This window comes from Coccidioides immitis (assembly GCF_000149335.2).
Source record: "Coccidioides immitis RS genomic scaffold supercont3.4, whole genome shotgun sequence".
NCBI lineage: Eukaryota > Fungi > Ascomycota > Eurotiomycetes > Onygenales > Onygenaceae > Coccidioides > Coccidioides immitis.
Window position 1 is genome coordinate 1,293,826 of NW_004504311.1, and position 17,404 is coordinate 1,311,229.

Genomic DNA, 17,404 nt, shown 5'->3' on the forward strand with positions numbered 1-17,404 from the left:
CGAAATACCGCACTCGTACTCCGTATCTGCAAATCTAAACGAGTCACACTTACAGGCGCAACCGTGCTAAAAAAAAATTGGCCCAAAAAAGCTTGAATAATGCTCAGAGCGGTCTTTTACCAAATGACCAAAACTTAGTTCCACTACGGCCAATGTCCCCAGCTCACCACTCCCCAATATCGGGGCTTAACTAAATCCCGGAGATCCCCTGAGATTTCAGTTCGAAAGTAAATCTTGCCGTCTCGCGCGCTGCTCGCAATAATGCGGGCGATGGCAGAAACGAAGAGAGCTGGACAAGAAGCAGCGACGAGAGGCAGTTAATGACGTCATGACAGGTAGTGAAAAAAAGGCGCCGGCGAGAGCGGAGCCAAATCGCCGAATCCACGAACTTTGTTACGTCATTGCCCCGTGCTCAGAGCCGACAAGCCTGCGGAGTACAGGGCAGCTGGGACGTTGACTTGGTAGTTCCTCGGAATCGAAGCAGCTGAAATTCCTCAAGACGGAAGGCAAAAAGGGCCTGGAACCACTGTCCTCTTCGTGGCCATCGGGAGACATCGGCTGCGCGATATATGCTCACGTAAGCTGAAGCCATCAATGTCGTAACTAGTTATACAGAAATGATATTGGTAATCGTTATGAGGTATAGGTGACTGGGTTCTGGCAGGCATCAAGGGAGAATACCTTGAACTTGGGTGCTGTCATGTAAAACCTCTGCACGTTGCTTGGTAGCACTGTTCCTGACCTCGGCTGACCATGGCTGGATAAAGTTATCACCACCGGATTGGGGACTCTAAACGAATACCGGAAAGTGAAAAATAGGTAGAAGAGGTCAAGCTTAAGAGTCAGTGGCAGAAGAAGGCCTAGGTGATCGGTAATAGGCAACATATGGCGGGTCCATTTCACAGGGCTGGAGGGTAAGCGCTTGAACCTGTGATTTTGCCATCTTAGGTGTTGTTATACCGCTATGTCATTTATCTAGGCGTCAGGGCAACTGTCCATGGCTACCCATCCGGATATCATGAATTCTGAGAGACACGAGTGGAAAAGTGTGCTGCTGCACATGCTGCCCAGGCAGCCTAGACCGTCCGGGCCGAGATTTATTCCGCTAAATTTCAGCCGCTAGCCGAAAGCTTATTAGTCAAGTGCCAGGGAGCCAAATTCAACGTCATATATCAGACAGGGCAGCGAAGCGGGATGTGTTGCTTCTGGGACGTCCGTTAAAAGACTGAATCTTGATATTCGATCATTTTATCCCAGGATTCCAGGATTTTATTTTTCCTTGCCGTTCGGAATTTTCATGCTCCCCTTAGCTAACGGCGTGCTCTAAAACCATGACAGCATCGCTCAGTAAACTTGGAAACGATCCCAAATCAGGATCTGACCTTTGGGCCAACCATGTTGTTCCATCATATGAAACTAACGGGTTGCAAACAGGAATGGAGGGGTTGTCCATCAGTCTTAGGCAGCATGAAGATTTGACCCAAGGAGCCCAAATATAAAACCGTTGACCGTGCGAGGACTTAGGAGATGAGCATCAAGCTTCTTAAGAATTCTTTTCCATGCTCAAATTACCAATAGGGACCACACATAACCGAGCCCTAAGCTCTATTTCACGTTTCACTATCTTTTCAAGAAAATATCCATTTCATCGTCAATTTTCTGCCTCGACCGCCACCATGGGCCTCTCAGACTCGGTTAAAAAGGACCACAGGGAGTTGGAGGATTATTATAACCAAATCATCAATGCCACTGACGACGATACTAAAATTCGGTATCGGAATCAATTCACCTGGGAACTGGCGCGGCACTCAATTGGCGAGGAACTGCTAGTCTATCCAGCTTTTGAAAAGCATCTCCACTTAGATGGGAAGAAGAAAGCAGATAGAGATAGGCAGGAGCATCAAGTGGTATTATCTACTAAGAATCACGGGCGCATCTTTGAAGAAATTTTTTAATTCATTTCTAGGTCAAAGAGCAGCTCAAACAGTTCCAGAACATGGAACCCACCGAGCCAAATTTCATTCCCACGATCAAATCACTGATGAGCAATTTGAGCGAACATATCAAGGAGGAAGAGGCTGAAGACCTCCCTGCTCTGGAAGAGGCTCTGTCGACTGAAGAGAGCGACGAGCTTGAGAAGTCATTTGGACGGACCAAAATGTTTGTGCCCACCCGCTCGCATCCTTCGGCGCCAGATAAGCCACCATTCGAGACGGCCATTGGCCTTATGACGGCTCCAATTGATATGATCGGGGATATGTTTAGAAAATTCCCCAAATAAAGTCTTTATCGCACATTCATGGACATGGACTAGCAGAAGACTTTGGGGGTTGTCCATGCTGTATGATGATGCTGTTGTACATAAATTGCATGCGCTTGTTAGTTATGAAGGTTCAGTTTCTTCAATAAGTGTCCATATAGTATGGTCGCAATGTAAGGGTAGCAGGATCTTTTGGGGCATTGTTGGAGACAAGATGAAGTGATAGTCTTAGCTCTAAGGAGCTATGCAAACACATAGCCATTTACCAGCCAGCCGGCCAGCCAGAATAAGAGCTTGCGCATTTTTATACAATGTTTCAATAGATTGCACTCAAAGTGGCTGCGAAGGCTCACCATTTCGTGCTCTCAGAATTATCAGAACAAGCTTCGCGTAAATATCCAAACAGTAGCTGGTGATGCAAAGCCACAGTCTTACTTCATAAGCCGAATCATCTTTGCGTAGCAAATTCGCAGTGGCAGTAATAAGCATCACTAAACAGGTAATTTTTGGACCATGGTTATTCGTCCGCGGTTTTCTGCCTGTTTTTCCATCAAAAAGGGGGGAAAAAGCTCTCGTAGACTGCTAGGCCAGATAGCAGATACTCCCGCGACTAGGGCACTCGAGATGGCGTGAGGTGGTCGTTGCTGTCAATCGTCCGTTTTAGCGGTGCTCCATATCTGGGGATATTTCTCCAAGAACGCGTATCAATTCATCCAGTCAGACGGGTGCAGTCTTGCCCCACACACGGAGTAACTTGCTGGATCCCCATCAATCGAACAACGCCAATTTTCCAAGGACATAACGTGCACTCGAATGTCAAGTCGTCGTCCACCGGGTGTCAAAGCTGAGGAGACCTTGCTGAGTCAGATTTGCATGGCGCAATTGACGTCACGGTCATTCTGCATCCTGAATTTTATCTCCCATGCCGGGCCATCCATGCGAGGCATCAAGCAGAGCAACGCGATATGTCCTGTGCCTGACCATTGTGTGGAACAGAGTTTATGAATTTACTCGGAACATATAGAGTATAGCCCATAGTTATCCTTAATCAGCCATTTCATTGTCTCTCGTGTGCTGTTTTAGGCTTCGCACCGTCGAAAAGCTTCTACCGAGTGATCTCCCTCAACCGGATAATAACTTTGAAGGCCAAAAAGGACATCCTAAAACATAGGGCCGGTGAGTTTGTCTATCCCCCTGGAAGAATTGCTGAGCTTAAAGCCCACGCGCATGAAACACACTCGTCAGACCAGGTCTTAGCCCGGCCCCTTTTGCCACCCAGGATCCATTCCAAATTGGTGATTATCAGCCGAAATGGTGTATCGTCACGAGGGCCTGGATCATTGCACTTGCGTACCTACGTGACACGCCACTGCTAACTAGGCGCAATGCTTTATCTTACTAGGAGGCGCACGAGTTAAAGAGTGGACAATTCCGGCACTCTAGCTCCCAGCGGAGTGTTATACAGTCATTCCCCGCGAGTTTTTCGTATCTTGTCATATTTCCCTGGAATGGCCGCGTTGGATATTCAATAACTGATAAAAAGGTCTGGGATGGCGGATGCGACTGCGTCGCCTGCAGTAAGCCGGATCTGGCTGCTCGTGAAGGCCGTTATTCTCCGAGCGCTTATGCGGATTGGCATGTTCTTTCATGGATATCCTCTGCCTGGGCCGCCAACTCCGCATTTCACACGAAGGTTACCAGGGCATTCGGTAAAGCTTCACTTTTATACCCCCAAGGAGTACGCCAACGCTTCATCAAATGGCCACAGGTATCCGGTGGTGGTCAACTTTCATGGCGGCGGTTTCTGCTTGGGACGGGCTACCGATGACGCTCGTTGGGCGCAAATCGTTACCAACATCGCGAACGCAGTGGTTGTAAGCGTTGATTACCGCCTAGCGCCCGAACATCCGTTCCCGGCTGCTGTCGACGATGGAGTGGAGGCTTTGCTATATCTTCAAGAGCATGCCTCGGAGTTACACCTTGATACCAGCCGAGTTACCCTTTCAGGCTTTTCTGCGGGAGGCAACTTAGTTTTCTCAGTCCCGCTGCTCCTACGAAGCCGTTTCTCCGCATCTAGACCGCCAAACCTCAGCTACTTTTCCTCATCATCTCTAGAGAACGCCAGCCGACCAGACCTCTCTCGCTATGACTCCAGCCACAAGCTCCTGGCCACCACCACCACCACCGCCACCGATCTCAACCTGAAAATAGTCTCCCTCGTCTCCTGGTACCCCGTCCTTGACTTTGTCCTTCCCCGTGATGTCCGGCGCGGCCGATGCGCCCACCCCAAAAAGTCGCTTCCCTCATGTCTCACCACCCTCTTCGACAACAGCTATCTTCCCAACCACGACGATCGCTCATCGCCGTTTGCGTCGCCCATTCGTGCGCCTCCAGACTTGATCTGCGAGGCCCTCCCTACCGATGTATTCATATACATGTGTGAATGGGATATGCTGCTGCACGAAGGGCAAGAATTTGTGCATCAGCTGGAAGGACAGGGGAAGAGGGTGCGATCGATGATGATCGAGCAATCGAAGCATGCGTGGGATAAATCGGTGAATCCATTCAGGGACCAGGGAAGGATCGACGTGTTTTATTTGGCGGCAGCAGAACAGATGAAGAAGATTTTTGAGAAAGGCGGGGAGATGGAGTGCCCCTGATGCTCTATCATCCTGCGATCTACAGTGCCTTTGTTTTCTTTTTACTGGTGGACGATATAATGCACAGCACACCATGTATTATCCTGTGATCATGTGTGCCCCCGGTATTAACACTTTATACCCTGATGTCTATAGCTGTTGTCGGCCAATAGACAGTCAATATATATATGAATAGACATTAATACAAATGGCATTGAATTCGAATGTTTATTGCTTTTTTTGTTATCTAGCGTTTAACTATTTTTCTGAATCTACGGAGTATATACAATGTACACACCACGTATCATAGAGGTGTGGAGTACATACAAGTAGATTCCAACAGCCTGGGTGGCTGGATACCTCATCGGGAAACTCGGGACTTCATAAGACGCATCGACTCAATACAAAACCAATACGCTCTTTTTCAACCTATCAAGATCAAGGCCATCCCACAAGACGTTACGAAGAAAAGCACTCGTTCAAAACCGCGAGTCATATGCATCTGGGGGAATTTGCGGGACGTGTACTCCGTAAATGGATTTAAAAAAAAACGGCATATGGGCGATTCGAATATAATACTCCCGCTCGCCATAGTATTTCACATTCGTTGATTCGTCTGTGAGTCAACGCCGTTGAATTTTTTCGGTAACCGCAGGCTGGCTTTTGCGAAGACATCAAACCAATCTTCATGTTCATCCTCCCATGCGCCAAATAATTTGCCATGAACCGACGCCAAACTCAACCCAGCAAAACAAAAGTGGAAACCCAACCTCGTCAGATGATTAAAAAAATGGACCTTTGCTTCGTATTTCTCGGTCAATGATCATCCTCATCGGTCTCTGTGCAATGATCAAGCTCGTCCTCTTCGTCATATCGACCATCAGTATCGTCATCATCATCATCGTCCCTTAAACCCGGCACGCCGCGCCACTCGACATAATCACCTTCCAACCATCGACGACTGCGAGGCAAATTATATGGATCAAATGGGAAATATGCATCCAACTGCGGGCCCAGATCGTTATCTGCGCGTGTCTCACGCTCGATCTGCCCGAAGCGGGAATCCATGGACATGGAGGAGCGAAACGTGAAGATGCGGATACGTTTGTTGGTTTCTAAAAGCGGGAAGACGTACATGAATCCAACGTGATGCGCAATGCGGGCAAACTCGCGCACAATAGACGGGGAGCAGATTTTCAGCGGGTTAAGTTTGGAATGGATTGCAGTATGGAGGACGTCGCTGATATTTGGTGGGAAACGGACTTGGTCCAAGTCAAGCTCAACATGGATGTCGATGTCTCCTTCCTGGGCAGCGGTGGTAAGATCTCTCCAGCGGAAGCAGAAGATATAGAGGATTGCTTGGGCGGTCGCGTAAAAGGTAGCATAACGACGGAGATCCGGCCCGCGACAGTTAGGTTCGTATTCGGTAATTAGGTTTTTTAGATGAGTGCATAAAAGATCAAATACGTCCCGCACAACTTCGCTTGTTACGTGGGCGCCTCGAGCCACGAAACTTGCCAGATAGGCAGCGGCATACTGACGAAGAACAGAGGGATGTGACTTGCTGAGAATAATCTGAATGCAAGCAGCGGCAAATCGATCGACCAGAATCGGAGACGATTGCGAGTAATGGAAGAGGAGGAACTGAGAGTGACGAGAGCGGTAAGTAGGAAGGATGATGTTCTGGAAGTGAGCCAGGAGGAGGTCTAGATTGTTTTCTTTGTCGTCCAAAGTGCCGTAATTGAACGGACCGGAGTAATATTCAAATAGCAAATCAAGCATATAATCAATCTTGTTGATGTTTTCCTTAAGTGCTTTGAAACGCTGCGTCTCAGCACTCGTGCTTTCTTCGTCGCTGATGATACTTTCGACATCCGAGTCATCATCCTCCAAGGCGAATGCCTCAGCTGTAATCTCGTTGTGGAGTTTTTCCTCATCCTCGTCCTCAAAATCGTCTAAATCAACTTGAATTTGCACATCAATCTTTACTAGCTTCTCAGTTATTAGAGCAAGAATATCAGATCGCAACTCCGGTGCGTAATCTATCATTTTAATCAAATTGCGAGTGAATACAATATGCGCCTTTGCTGTATCCGTATCGTGCGGGAAGCTTGAAGAGAGGATAGGAGATAGTGTAACACTTCCGGCAGGAATTAATTGGATGATGTGTTGGATGCCGAAATGAACTCGGTCATATATTTCGGCATTTCGAACGACGGCGTAACCGGGAAGCCTGCCAGTGCCAAAAGGGACTACTCGGACAAGGCACTCAGTCAACAAAGGTATCAGTCGAAGCGATGGAGATTGGGGGGCCTTACCCTCACGTAGATTATTCACCAACATCCTCAACACCGCAGTCAAATAACCGCCACGAGCGGCAGCCAATGTGCCTAAGAACCTCACGAAGAGCTTCACATAGGCTTCATCTCTTCCAAGCCACTCGCTCCCAAGGACTGCATGAACAAGACCACTGCAGGCATTGTCAAGCGCCGACACATTCGACAACAAGCCCAGAAGATGATTCTTCAGCGAAGTATGTGTAGGTAAGTCGTAAACCGGGGATCCGTCGTCCTCTAATGCCTTTGGATCTACAGAGAATATCTCCTTAACACGATCATACGCATCACTATCACCAACCAGATGGCGCTGAATAGCACGGCTGACTTCCTCTCGCACCAAAGCCGTGCTTTTCTCATAAGCTGGAGCGCCTGCATCACCACTTATCACAGCCTGCTGTCCTGGGCCCTTTCCGGGGGTATCCATCTCGAAGGTGACTCTCGCACGTTTCTTATTCGGCACTGCTGCACCCGGAGAATCAGAACCGGTGGAGCCATCGGAGGAGAGATCCATGTCTATCTTTTTACGTTTCTGGGCGGTGGCCGTCGGGACCTTTAGGATGGACTTGGATGGCATCGACATCGACGGAGCGCACGAAGGTGGAGTGTCGCCACGGCTTGAAGAATGGAATCTGGACATTGTGCGCAACGTTTGGGCTACCGGCATACTGACAGGAAGACTAAGAATCTCGACCGGGCCGGATGGCCGTTGAGATCGGAAAAAAAGACGGTTGCTTCGCGTTTTAGTCGTTTCGTGTTGGGTCGCGTGAGCTTCAAGATGGACGGAGAGTAAAAACGGTCCTCTCGACCTCGCCAAGGTTGAAAAAAAAAACGTCTGGAGTGTGTAAAGTGTACAAATAAAGCCCTCAGGTTTCACCCCAAAGGGCACGAGAGTCAGAACGGCTTCTCGAGGGCTCAAAGTGAAACGTTTATGAGACTTAAAGGGCAGAATCGAGCTGGAAAATCCACGAGAACGTCGAAGCTATGCATCCTGGGATTCAACCCAGCATAGGAGGATGAGGCAATGTAAATTATATGTTGAAAAAAAAAAAAGGGAAATAAAAGGAGGATGGAAAAGGGCCACCGTGAAAGAAGAAGAAAACCCCCAACAGGCCAACAACACAGACCAGAGAGCTGCCTGGCAGTTGAAATCTCACCTGCGGTTTTGTGTTTGTCCGCAAAATCCCACAAAAACTCAAAATTCAAAGGCGGTGAGACAAAATTACTAAGCTGCAGAAAATCGTACTTCGGGGAAATATTAATCCGACAAGCCCCGCGCGTGAGGTCACTTGGGGGGGTTTTTGTCGGAGCCAATCAGACACGCGTGCGCTCGATCGCATTGAAGCCGCAGTTGATTAACCCGCACTTCTTTTTTTCAATGCTCGGGACAGGGGAATCATGGTAAAATGAAAAAAGTCCGTAAGCTCGGTGAAGGTGTACCGAGTGGATTCTACGCGTTTACACCCTGCTAATAGGATACTATTTGGCTTAATGCTCCGAGTTGGAACTTGCTGGCACACCTTGAGAGGGCGAAAGACTTGAGACTTTCACTCTCGATAGAAGAGCGCGGATGTGTCTCTTTACTAATGTAGATGACAAAGCTATCTCTGTACCGTCCGGAATTGAACTCATGGGGAGATTACAAACAGCTGGCATGCAGAAATATCACTCGAGATCTACTTCCGGCGAACAATAGCCATTGCTTACTGGAACCGACATGTAAGGGAAACAAGAGACACAAATACCGAACCCAGTGCAACCATAAAAACTCAAAACCGGTCATAAATAGGGGGGAATCAATACTCATAACAAATATAAGGAAATAGGACATGGGGGGGAAGCGTGAGCATTATAAATATGAAAATAAATATAGACACAGAAAAGCAACTGAGTAGGATGGAATGATCGTGACAGATTCGAAAATAGAGAACCGCACAATATATAGCCGAAAATTATGTATTCGCGTGATCCGGGTCGAGGCGCCGAGAGATTTATCTGGCCTGGCCAAAGCCAGAAGGGCTCATTTCTTTTCATTTCATTTTTTTTTTTTTTAAATTATTTCTAGTTCTTTTTCCCTTGGTAGTAAGTCGACTGTTTACTGAGCGATGGCGTATGGAGGGCATCAAAGTGAGAATCAGATCCATGCCCCGCCCATAGGTTGCCGCTCACCGAGCTCGTCTCCGAAATAGGTCTGATACAGATCTTGAATTTCGAAAATATAATCCTCCACCGCAAACTTCTTTAATCCCTTGTTCAATAGAATTTCCTCTTCCTCGTCACGTACTCCGCGAGTGAACTCCTCGGCCACCTCGTTGACCTGTTCCAGCTCCTTCATGAATGGGTGCGTCGATTCCGGCAGAGTATTGTAAGGTTCGTAGTTCACTCGAGAGGAGGCTGGGTTATTGAGAGAAATCGGGGGAAGGGTCATCTTGGACGGAGGTCCTTCTCGTCCAAGGTTGGGCTGTGACTTCGTGTGCAAGAGTGCGCGCTGCGGGATTGGAGGTGTAGCATCTTTCGATCGCGACGAGGAGGCGGAAGACCTGGCGCTTGGCTTTGGTCGCTTCGTCGACTCGAAGTAGGGAGGAAGACTAGGTTCGGTGGAGACTGGGGACTCGTCACGGGTCGAGGTGGCAGGAGAGGTGATGGGGGTGAAGTTGGGCACATCCAGGTCGTCGGCGGAGCGAAAGGAAGAAGACGAGGAGGAAGAGAGCCCGTTTGGGCTTTTGGTGGAGGGTAGATCCGGGGCGGTGTAAGCGAGGACGTTGGTGGAGGAGATGAGTTCGATTGCAGGGGAGATCCGCGAACGATCGATGGTTCCAGGGGCGAATTTGACCTGGCCTTCGCGGAACGGCATAGGTGCAGAGACCTTTGGCCTTTTCTGGCGCTTTGTGAACGCTCTCATGAGGGACTGGGAACCCGACATGGTGGTACTTTTGACAATTGAACTCTATTCAGTTCCAAGATCGCAAGCTGGAGTTTCCCTAGGTTGTCGAAGTAGTAATTTTATTCTCTGCTCCAGCGATGAGGGCTTTTGCAGAACTCCGGAGTCAAGTTGCAGGGGGGGGGTTGTTGCGGTGTGAATCGTCTCTGGTGACTGTGGCGCGTGTGCAGAGTGAATCCACCCCAACAATGTGTTTCCGAAAACAGGAACCAGCTGCGGTGTAACACGAGATGCAATGTTGTCGTCAAGGAATGGGAATGTACTTTTTGCTTTTTGCTTTCCTTTTTTTCTCTTCAATTATTGCACAGCAATATGACCAGGTCATCCAAGTGACCTTTTGCTTGGCTTTAAAGGAGGGACGGAGTGTGTGGACTTCCTTTTCGATAAAGCGGCGGGTAGGGATAGAAAATAAGCGACAACCAGGACGCTGCAGAAGAAAGATCACACTAAAGAAGAGGAAGCGGGCGCCTAAAGGAGCGTGGCCCGAATGAAAGGAAGAAGCAGAAGAGGTGACTGCGCCGGGGGGACGGGGGAGGGAGGGCGGGGGAGAGAGAGAGGGAGAGAGAGAGAGAGAGAGAGAGAGAGAGAAAGAGATGATGGAGGGAGGAAAATCGTGAACAATAGGAGAAAAATATGAAGAGAAGATGGGATGGATGGATGGATGGATCGGAGTGGAGGGAGTGGGTGGGCTTACTGGAGGTGAAGGGGACCGGCAGCCATGCGAGCAAGACGCCTCCACCCAACCAGCGGGAGGGACGGAGTGTCACCACCTTGGCCTTCCAGCCCAGGCGACGGCGCGCACCCGCGCAGAGTTTAAGGGGCGTGGGGTGGGCGTGTGTGCAGGTGTCTCTCTGTCTCTCTGTGTGTGTGTGGGTGTGTGGGTGTGTCACGACGACGACACCACCACCACCGACCGCAGTTGCCCTGACACACGGGCGGCCGGGTGGGAGGGGGTAAGAGCGCCAAGCCCCACCGCAGCGACCGGCCAAACAACGCGAAACAAAACAGTTGGTCGAGACCGGGCCGGGGTTTGGGCAAGGGGTTGCTCCTGCCGTGGGTACTGTACTGTATTCCCCGTCAGGCATCCGTGGATCGGCAAGCACGCGCCATGCCTGTTCAGGAATGGTTGGGCTCACACGGTCCTGGAATGCAAAGCGACCGAGAAAATGTGCACGGGGCTGTCCAGGGGCCTCGCCGCGCTGATTGGCCGATATCGTCTCATTTCACCATGGAAAGGCGCCAGCTCAAAATTTATGCGTTTTATCATTGGCCATCACTGTGTTCCGACCGGGGGGCAGGGATTGATTTTGGATTGGCTCCATCCTTTCCATCCTTCCTTCTTTCCTCTGAGTTTGGGGCTCACAAGGCAAGCGCAGAGTGACTTCCTTCCCACCGGGTGCAGTTGGGCACGAGGACGCCAAAATTATTGTGGCGCCGGCCGACGGGACTTCGCGAACCGCTGGATCCCCAGGGCGCGATCGAGCACGAACTCGGCCAACGTCGACTGCTTGAGAGGATATCCACGCCTGTAACGACCTCCCGGCCGGCCAACGCCATCTCGTGCACTGCCAGTCTGCCAGGCCGACGCTTCCGCCCCTCAAAACATGTCCCAACCGGTCCCTTGGGCCTCTCTCCCTCCTTGACTTGGAATTCATCCATATGTATCTCGGAACGCCGCATTTTAGCCCGGCTCCTCCACGTGAAATGCAACTCCATCACGGACTTCGATTCTCTCCACCCTCTGGACCAATTGCGGAAGCTGAAACACTGACGGCCACTTGTTTCGACCAAGATGAAGAAGGGTCTTGGTGCTGCCGATCCGTTATCGTCTCGATATGTAACTACGGAGTACTCAGTACGGAGGACGGAGTATACATTTGGTTTGTTCCCCTGTATGTATGGGACTCCAGGATCGAGCAACATAACCCCCTATTTTTCTGTGTTGCGACCTCCAACAGAATCGCAGTTGCTAGCCAACTACGGGGTATATGGGGGGCCGATTTTTTTCCTTTCTTTTTCTTTTTTTTTTTTTTTTGGGAATCATCCATTGATCCGTGTAAACTTTCTCCATAACTATTCGCTGTGCCTGACATCGGGATTCGGGACAATGAACGGTCCAGAGACCCCCGTTCCTTGCATGCTCCACGGCAACCATCGGACTGTTCGTTGCCTCCCAGCTTTTTCTGTCCATACATTCTCCGTACATACATACACACATGTCCCACCGCCATAACCTTCTTGGTGAGGACAAAAGTCTAAAGACAAGATTCCACGAGAGTTTTCTTACGTCTGCATTTTGCGATATATCCTTTGTAGGGGCGCCACAGAGTCCTGTGGTACGGAACGGAGACACACACACACAGAGAGAGAGAGCGAGTGTCTCGGACATACTTATGATTGGGCGTTGACATGGGGACGACAAAAAACCCAAAATTCAATTCCTTGCATTTCGAGAGGGCCTGAAAAGTATACGCCACATGGTGATCGCAGCGGGGATTTTTGTGCTTCCGTTAATTAACATAAATGGCAGCCCTTGCTTGTTATCTCGCACTCCGTATGGAGTACCTAGTCCATAATTAGCAGAATCGGGATTCAACACTGCCATGACCCCGACATATCTTTTCTTTTTCTTTTTATTTATTTATTTTTTTTTTTAAAGAAGAAAAAAATAGCCTGATGTCGAAATGGGCCGAGCACAGAGCAACCTGGCGATGAAAATGGTTGCTTTTATTCATTTAGCCGATGGGTGGTTGACACAAATTAGGACGTCTATCCAGGGTATTCTGTTTATGATCTGCGAACTCCTGGACCTAGCGCCGACATACACAGCCATGTAACTGGATATTGCTTCTCGTGTTTCACTACGGAATATTAAGCGGCTTTTTTTTTTCGGAAGCATGCGAAAGAACTTCGCGACTCGCGAGATCAACTTTATCATATTGAAAAGCCAACGTCACACTGAATGATAGGAGCAGGACGGGTCATAAATGTACGCGAAATCCGGGGTATTAATAGTACCTGCAAGAGCTTTTTGATCCACATATAGATTTACTTTTTTTTTCTCAATGATTTCGATAACCAGAGCGAATCGCCATTCGGAGAATTGGCTGGCGTAACCCGAGGCGCTCGCTGACAAGCGAGCCATTAGCCTAGTCTTCGTCCATAGATTCCCAGCCATCTCGTCCTGCTCCCTCTTGCCCATCTGCATTCATTTCCTCGTCATCATCAGAGTCGTCGCTGTCGTCTTGTGCAACGCCCACCAACCGTTCCTCCTTCGCTTCGTTGAACTGCACGGAAGCGCCGAGTCGACCTGCAAAGGCTCGGCGAACTGCGGCGTTGGTCGACGTGTCCCAAACTTGTACCACGCCTTTGCTTCCGGCGACAGCAAGGCGGAAGCTAACTTCATTGTCTGGAGCGAAGGAAGTAGCAAAGACCTTTCCCACTTCCAACTTTCTCGACACCACCATGCTTGGTTTGTTATCCTGTATGTTCCAGAGCTTAACCTGTTTGTCCGTGGACCCGGTGGCGATGAAGCCCGGGATGCAGGGATTGACGTCGAACGCTGACACGGAGGAATCGTGTGCCTGGAGCGTCCACAGCGGCCTTATCGACTCGGGCTTAGCGGACGCATTGCGGATGTCGTGGCAGTAAACGATGCCGTTGTCTGTCGTAACGTAGAAAAAATTTGGGTCATGAGGATCCCACCGCACGTTTTCGACGTCACTGTCAACGTGGAAGCGCGCTGTTTTCGCTTCTGGCGCTCTCATATCAGCTGCAACGACAGTCTTATCGTAGCTCCCACTGAGGAGGATGGTAGACTCTTTCGGGTGCCAGTCCAACGAGCAGATCTTGTCTTTGTGATTTGCGTATGATTTAGCGCATTTAAGCGTATTCAGATCCCATAGTTTAACGGTCTGATCCGCTGATCCCGAAGCCAACAGGTTGCGATGCTGTCTGTTTGCCGCAAGAGCCAAAACGGAATCTACGTGGTAACCGTCGTTGGCCTTTTTCGACTTCTTTTTCTTCTTCGATATTGCATCGGTGCTTTCCTCTTCACCTCCTTGCCCAAGGATGGCATTTGGATACATACAGTCCACCAGGTCGAGATCCCAGATCTCGATGTCAGGCTCCATGGTACCAACCGCCACAAAGTTTCCGTGCGAGCGGTTTTCTGATCCCCTTCCAACAGGCATGTCCAGCCATTCCACACACAGTGGTATGGCTGGAAGCATAATATCATGGTGCACGTAGAGGTTGTCCTCCGCATCCTCATACACGTATACTTCCAGATGGGCGACTTCGTCTTCAACCTTACCGGCCAGTATTAGGTTGTCGGATGGCAAGATCTGTAGTTCTTCCCTTTCATTGTCTTCATCCTCGCCTTCTGGTACCACGAGGTACGGGTCTTGCTCGTGGGGTTGGTGATAGGCGAGAGATTTAACGTTCCCGAACATTGTGACCTGCTCGCCGTCCTCATCGACAACATCACTGTCGTAATGGTCCATGTCGTACTCTTTCAAATCATCGTCGTCATCGGCATTTCCATTCTCATTGCTATCATACGACACCATCAGCAAGCAGAATTCCAGGCTCAACCACCCAAACCGCTTCTAATTCACCATGTACTGACCCTTTGGTGGCTTCTTTGCCTTTTCCTTTGCCCTCTACCTTTGAGGAGCTCCCAGCTTCGTTTTCTCCTTCATCCATGTCCATCTCTTCACCTCCATTCCCTTCTCGCGCCGCTTTCAGATCTATTTTTGCATCTTCAAGCTGAACTCTTGCAAGTTCCGATATTCTATTAATCTCATCTTCGTCCAGTTCGTATTTTTCAGGAAATTGGGCTGCGATCCCACGGCGCACCCATGCGGTGGCCGTTATCATCGAGGACATTTTCCGTGCACCGTTCGCGGCTCTTCTCTTCTCGAAACTAGCTCTCGCTGGTTGCTTTGGAGTAGGAAGAAATGTTGGAGGAAATCGGCGAAAGGGTTCACGAACACTCGATCCGGGTCGACCACAGAAAGCAGATACAGAGCACCTTTTCAGAATCAAGATGAGAAATAAGTGCCAGCTCTTCCCCACCAAAAAAGAAGAAAAAAAATTTATCGTCGTCTGATGTTTCGTGATAAACAAATTTCAAATTTTGATAAGCAAGCTGGTGGGACACGGGCTCACCGCCTTGGCAGAAAATCAACAAGCAATTTCCGCCAGGTTCCAGGCCATCCCGCTCCAACATTGGAATCGCATGAAATCAAACCACACCCCTACAGCATCCGCATCACGCCGCTAATCCCTTTAAAACACGGGCTTTTTTCATTTAACTAAACATTTTGACCCTCAGCAGCGTGTGAGCTTTCACAATGCATTCCCACCTCCACACCAAAGATAACATAAGTGGGTAACCTAGCTTCCCGAACGCCAGTTTGGAACTCATCACTGATTGCTGGCTCGCCTTTAGATTGCGAAGAAATCATGAACGCCCTGGACGAATGCCATGCCCGGGGTTTTCTCTACAAGGCCGTTGGAGGTTGCAACGAGGTTAAGCGCGAAGTCAACCGGTGTCTCGGCGCAGAACGATTCAAGCGAGCGAAGAAAAACCGTGACACGGCACGGGAAAACCGGTCGAGGATCGAGCAGATCTGGAAAGATCGGGGAGAATAGAGTCGAAAATATTCTTGAGGCGATGCTATGCTCCAACGCACATGGTACTTTCTGATGACATTGTATTTCTGCCGGTCGGTGTATGACATCTTGGGTTTACTCTTTTGATTCAACTCTTTGTTATTTTTTTACGGGGCATACAGGCATGGAGAGAGGATGCACAATGCAGGATTTACAGCGGATATACCCTACTCTGTACAATACTACCACGATAGACATGGACCTTCTACTCTTGGGCAGGAATCTTTGCATCTTGAAATTAGGCTGAATTGGCTACATGCCGCTTTGGTATCACGTTTCAACTTCTATCGAAACATGATGCCTTGCTTCACCTTCTTGGTGTGACTTGTGTTTATGCTTCCTCTTCCTCTTTGTCTTCACCGGCGCATCCTCCGCATTATCCCTATCGGCGTCTTTCGCAATGGTGAGAACCTCCTGAGGCTTGGTTTGCAGACCTTCCCTTTGTGGCGCGGGGTTCTCTCTCTTCTTCGGTTTCTTAACACTTAGGGGATTCGGACCTTTGACCCTTTTGGCTTGCTTTATCTTCGGTTCCCTGTCTTCATCTTCATCATCGTCTCTCTTTCTCTTCTTTACCGCTGAAACCAGTCCAGCCTTGAATTTTCCCCTCTCAACTCCATCTCGCACTCCCTCAGAAGACCCGCTCATCGGCTCTAATATCATTACCGATCGCTTTACATATATGATTGGAACACCGGGTATCAATCGCGCATCCCTTCTAAGATCATATCTCGGTGGAGGCCTGGGTGATTTTCGTCTTTTGTCATCTGCCGGCGGGGCGGCTGGGTCTGCGGACGCTAAAATGTAGTGCTCTTTATTCTTTTTTGAGTCTGCACTCGGCGATAGTAAGGAAAGCAAACAGCTGGCTTCATCAATTGGTGAATCATCTTCGTTATGCGAGCAGTAGCGGAGGGGAAGCACGGTCGGTGGGGGAAGTTGTGGAGGTCGTCTCTGCGGAGCTGATTTCGATTGTTGAGCGGAGGAAGAAGTGGAAGACAAGGTCGAAGAAGCCGCCATTACTGCAGCGAGGGAACATTTTGTTATAACTATATCTTCGAATTAGCACAGCCTATCTCTGCGAAAAGACGTCGGCGTACGGAAGCGAGAAACTAACAAGGTTTCACTTTCCCTTGTAGGGTGCGTTCCAGCGCGGGTATCAAATCCATCTTAAAGGCATATACAGCTTGTAAAAAATGGGAATCGACTATTTTCAAATGGGAATGGTTAGCTTGTTTGATCAGAAATGTACAATCGCGGTCATGGGCGCCTTTTCACCTAGGACTTGATAAGGCTCACGGAAGCCAAAAGTAATCTCATACTGATGCATTAACTTGCGGTACTTTTTTGATCGTTTCGCCCTCATCGTAACTGTAATGAACAGACTACGCTCGAAATGATTTAATTGAAATTAGACACTGAGGAGAAAGAGTGTTTTGGTCATGCAGAGTCGGTAGTTCCAAGTCCGATGTTTGATAAATTTTCTTGGAGCTCAAGGTATCGCCAAGAAGGAGCTTGCTTGGGTTTTCGCACTCAACGCAACTTCATACGGAGT

General features: G+C 49.2%; 11 protein-coding genes across 11 annotated transcripts; 5 read left to right on the forward strand and 6 right to left on the reverse strand.

Moving 5' to 3' along the window:
- Positions 1–55: 55 nt before the first annotated feature.
- On the reverse strand, positions 56–998 carry CIMG_11382 (uncharacterized protein). The gene is made up of 2 exons (XM_012358434.1): positions 682–998; positions 56–558 (listed from the first exon to the last, which is right to left on the reverse strand). The coding sequence occupies exons 1-2, from the start codon at positions 883–885 to the stop codon at positions 394–396; spliced, it is 369 nt and encodes a 122-aa protein (XP_012213857.1). The 5' UTR covers positions 886–998; the 3' UTR covers positions 56–393.
- Positions 999–1,490: 492 nt separating this feature from the next.
- Positions 1,491–2,404, forward strand: CIMG_04732 (HHE domain-containing protein). The gene is made up of 2 exons (XM_001245290.2): positions 1,491–1,907; positions 1,967–2,404. Exons 1-2 carry the CDS (start codon positions 1,560–1,562, stop codon positions 2,279–2,281), a joined length of 663 nt encoding a protein of 220 aa, XP_001245291.2. The 5' UTR covers positions 1,491–1,559; the 3' UTR covers positions 2,282–2,404.
- CIMG_11383 (uncharacterized protein) lies at positions 2,380–3,381 on the forward strand. Its single transcript, XM_012358435.1, has one exon. It carries the CDS (start codon positions 3,074–3,076, stop codon positions 3,263–3,265), a length of 192 nt encoding a protein of 63 aa, XP_012213858.1. The 5' UTR covers positions 2,380–3,073; the 3' UTR covers positions 3,266–3,381.
- A 359-nt stretch (positions 3,382–3,740) lies between these two features.
- CIMG_04733 (lipase) lies at positions 3,741–5,124 on the forward strand. The gene has a single exon (XM_001245291.2). The coding sequence runs from the start codon at positions 3,811–3,813 to the stop codon at positions 4,918–4,920; it is 1,110 nt and encodes a 369-aa protein (XP_001245292.1). The 5' UTR covers positions 3,741–3,810; the 3' UTR covers positions 4,921–5,124.
- A 136-nt stretch (positions 5,125–5,260) lies between these two features.
- Positions 5,261–8,352, reverse strand: CIMG_04734 (RNA polymerase I-specific transcription initiation factor RRN3 family protein). Its single transcript, XM_001245292.2, has 2 exons — positions 7,218–8,352; positions 5,261–7,151 (listed from the first exon to the last, which is right to left on the reverse strand). The coding sequence occupies exons 1-2, from the start codon at positions 7,900–7,902 to the stop codon at positions 5,716–5,718; spliced, it is 2,121 nt and encodes a 706-aa protein (XP_001245293.2). The 5' UTR covers positions 7,903–8,352; the 3' UTR covers positions 5,261–5,715.
- Positions 8,353–8,839: 487 nt separating this feature from the next.
- CIMG_04735 (uncharacterized protein) lies at positions 8,840–10,720 on the reverse strand. Its single transcript, XM_001245293.2, has one exon. The coding sequence runs from the start codon at positions 10,156–10,158 to the stop codon at positions 9,370–9,372; it is 789 nt and encodes a 262-aa protein (XP_001245294.1). The 5' UTR covers positions 10,159–10,720; the 3' UTR covers positions 8,840–9,369.
- An 815-nt stretch (positions 10,721–11,535) lies between these two features.
- Positions 11,536–11,835, reverse strand: CIMG_11384 (uncharacterized protein; the record flags this gene model as incomplete). The annotated part of the gene is made up of 1 exon (XM_012358436.1): positions 11,536–11,835. One exon carries the CDS (start codon positions 11,833–11,835, stop codon positions 11,536–11,538), a length of 300 nt encoding a protein of 99 aa, XP_012213859.1.
- On the forward strand, positions 11,800–12,454 carry CIMG_11385 (uncharacterized protein). The gene has a single exon (XM_012358437.1). It carries the CDS (start codon positions 11,969–11,971, stop codon positions 12,407–12,409), a length of 441 nt encoding a protein of 146 aa, XP_012213860.1. The 5' UTR covers positions 11,800–11,968; the 3' UTR covers positions 12,410–12,454.
- A 710-nt stretch (positions 12,455–13,164) lies between these two features.
- On the reverse strand, positions 13,165–15,245 carry CIMG_04736 (rRNA processing protein Pwp1). The gene is made up of 2 exons (XM_001245294.2): positions 14,807–15,245; positions 13,165–14,730 (listed from the first exon to the last, which is right to left on the reverse strand). Exons 1-2 carry the CDS (start codon positions 15,064–15,066, stop codon positions 13,326–13,328), a joined length of 1,665 nt encoding a protein of 554 aa, XP_001245295.1. The 5' UTR covers positions 15,067–15,245; the 3' UTR covers positions 13,165–13,325.
- On the forward strand, positions 15,208–16,020 carry CIMG_04737 (uncharacterized protein). Its single transcript, XM_001245295.2, has 2 exons — positions 15,208–15,567; positions 15,632–16,020. Exons 1-2 carry the CDS (start codon positions 15,534–15,536, stop codon positions 15,832–15,834), a joined length of 237 nt encoding a protein of 78 aa, XP_001245296.1. The 5' UTR covers positions 15,208–15,533; the 3' UTR covers positions 15,835–16,020.
- Positions 16,021–16,065: 45 nt separating this feature from the next.
- On the reverse strand, positions 16,066–17,305 carry CIMG_04738 (U3 small nucleolar RNA-associated protein 23). Its single transcript, XM_001245296.2, has 3 exons — positions 17,128–17,305; positions 16,967–17,056; positions 16,066–16,898 (listed from the first exon to the last, which is right to left on the reverse strand). The coding sequence occupies exons 1-3, from the start codon at positions 17,213–17,215 to the stop codon at positions 16,126–16,128; spliced, it is 951 nt and encodes a 316-aa protein (XP_001245297.2). The 5' UTR covers positions 17,216–17,305; the 3' UTR covers positions 16,066–16,125.
- Positions 17,306–17,404: the final 99 nt, after the last annotated feature.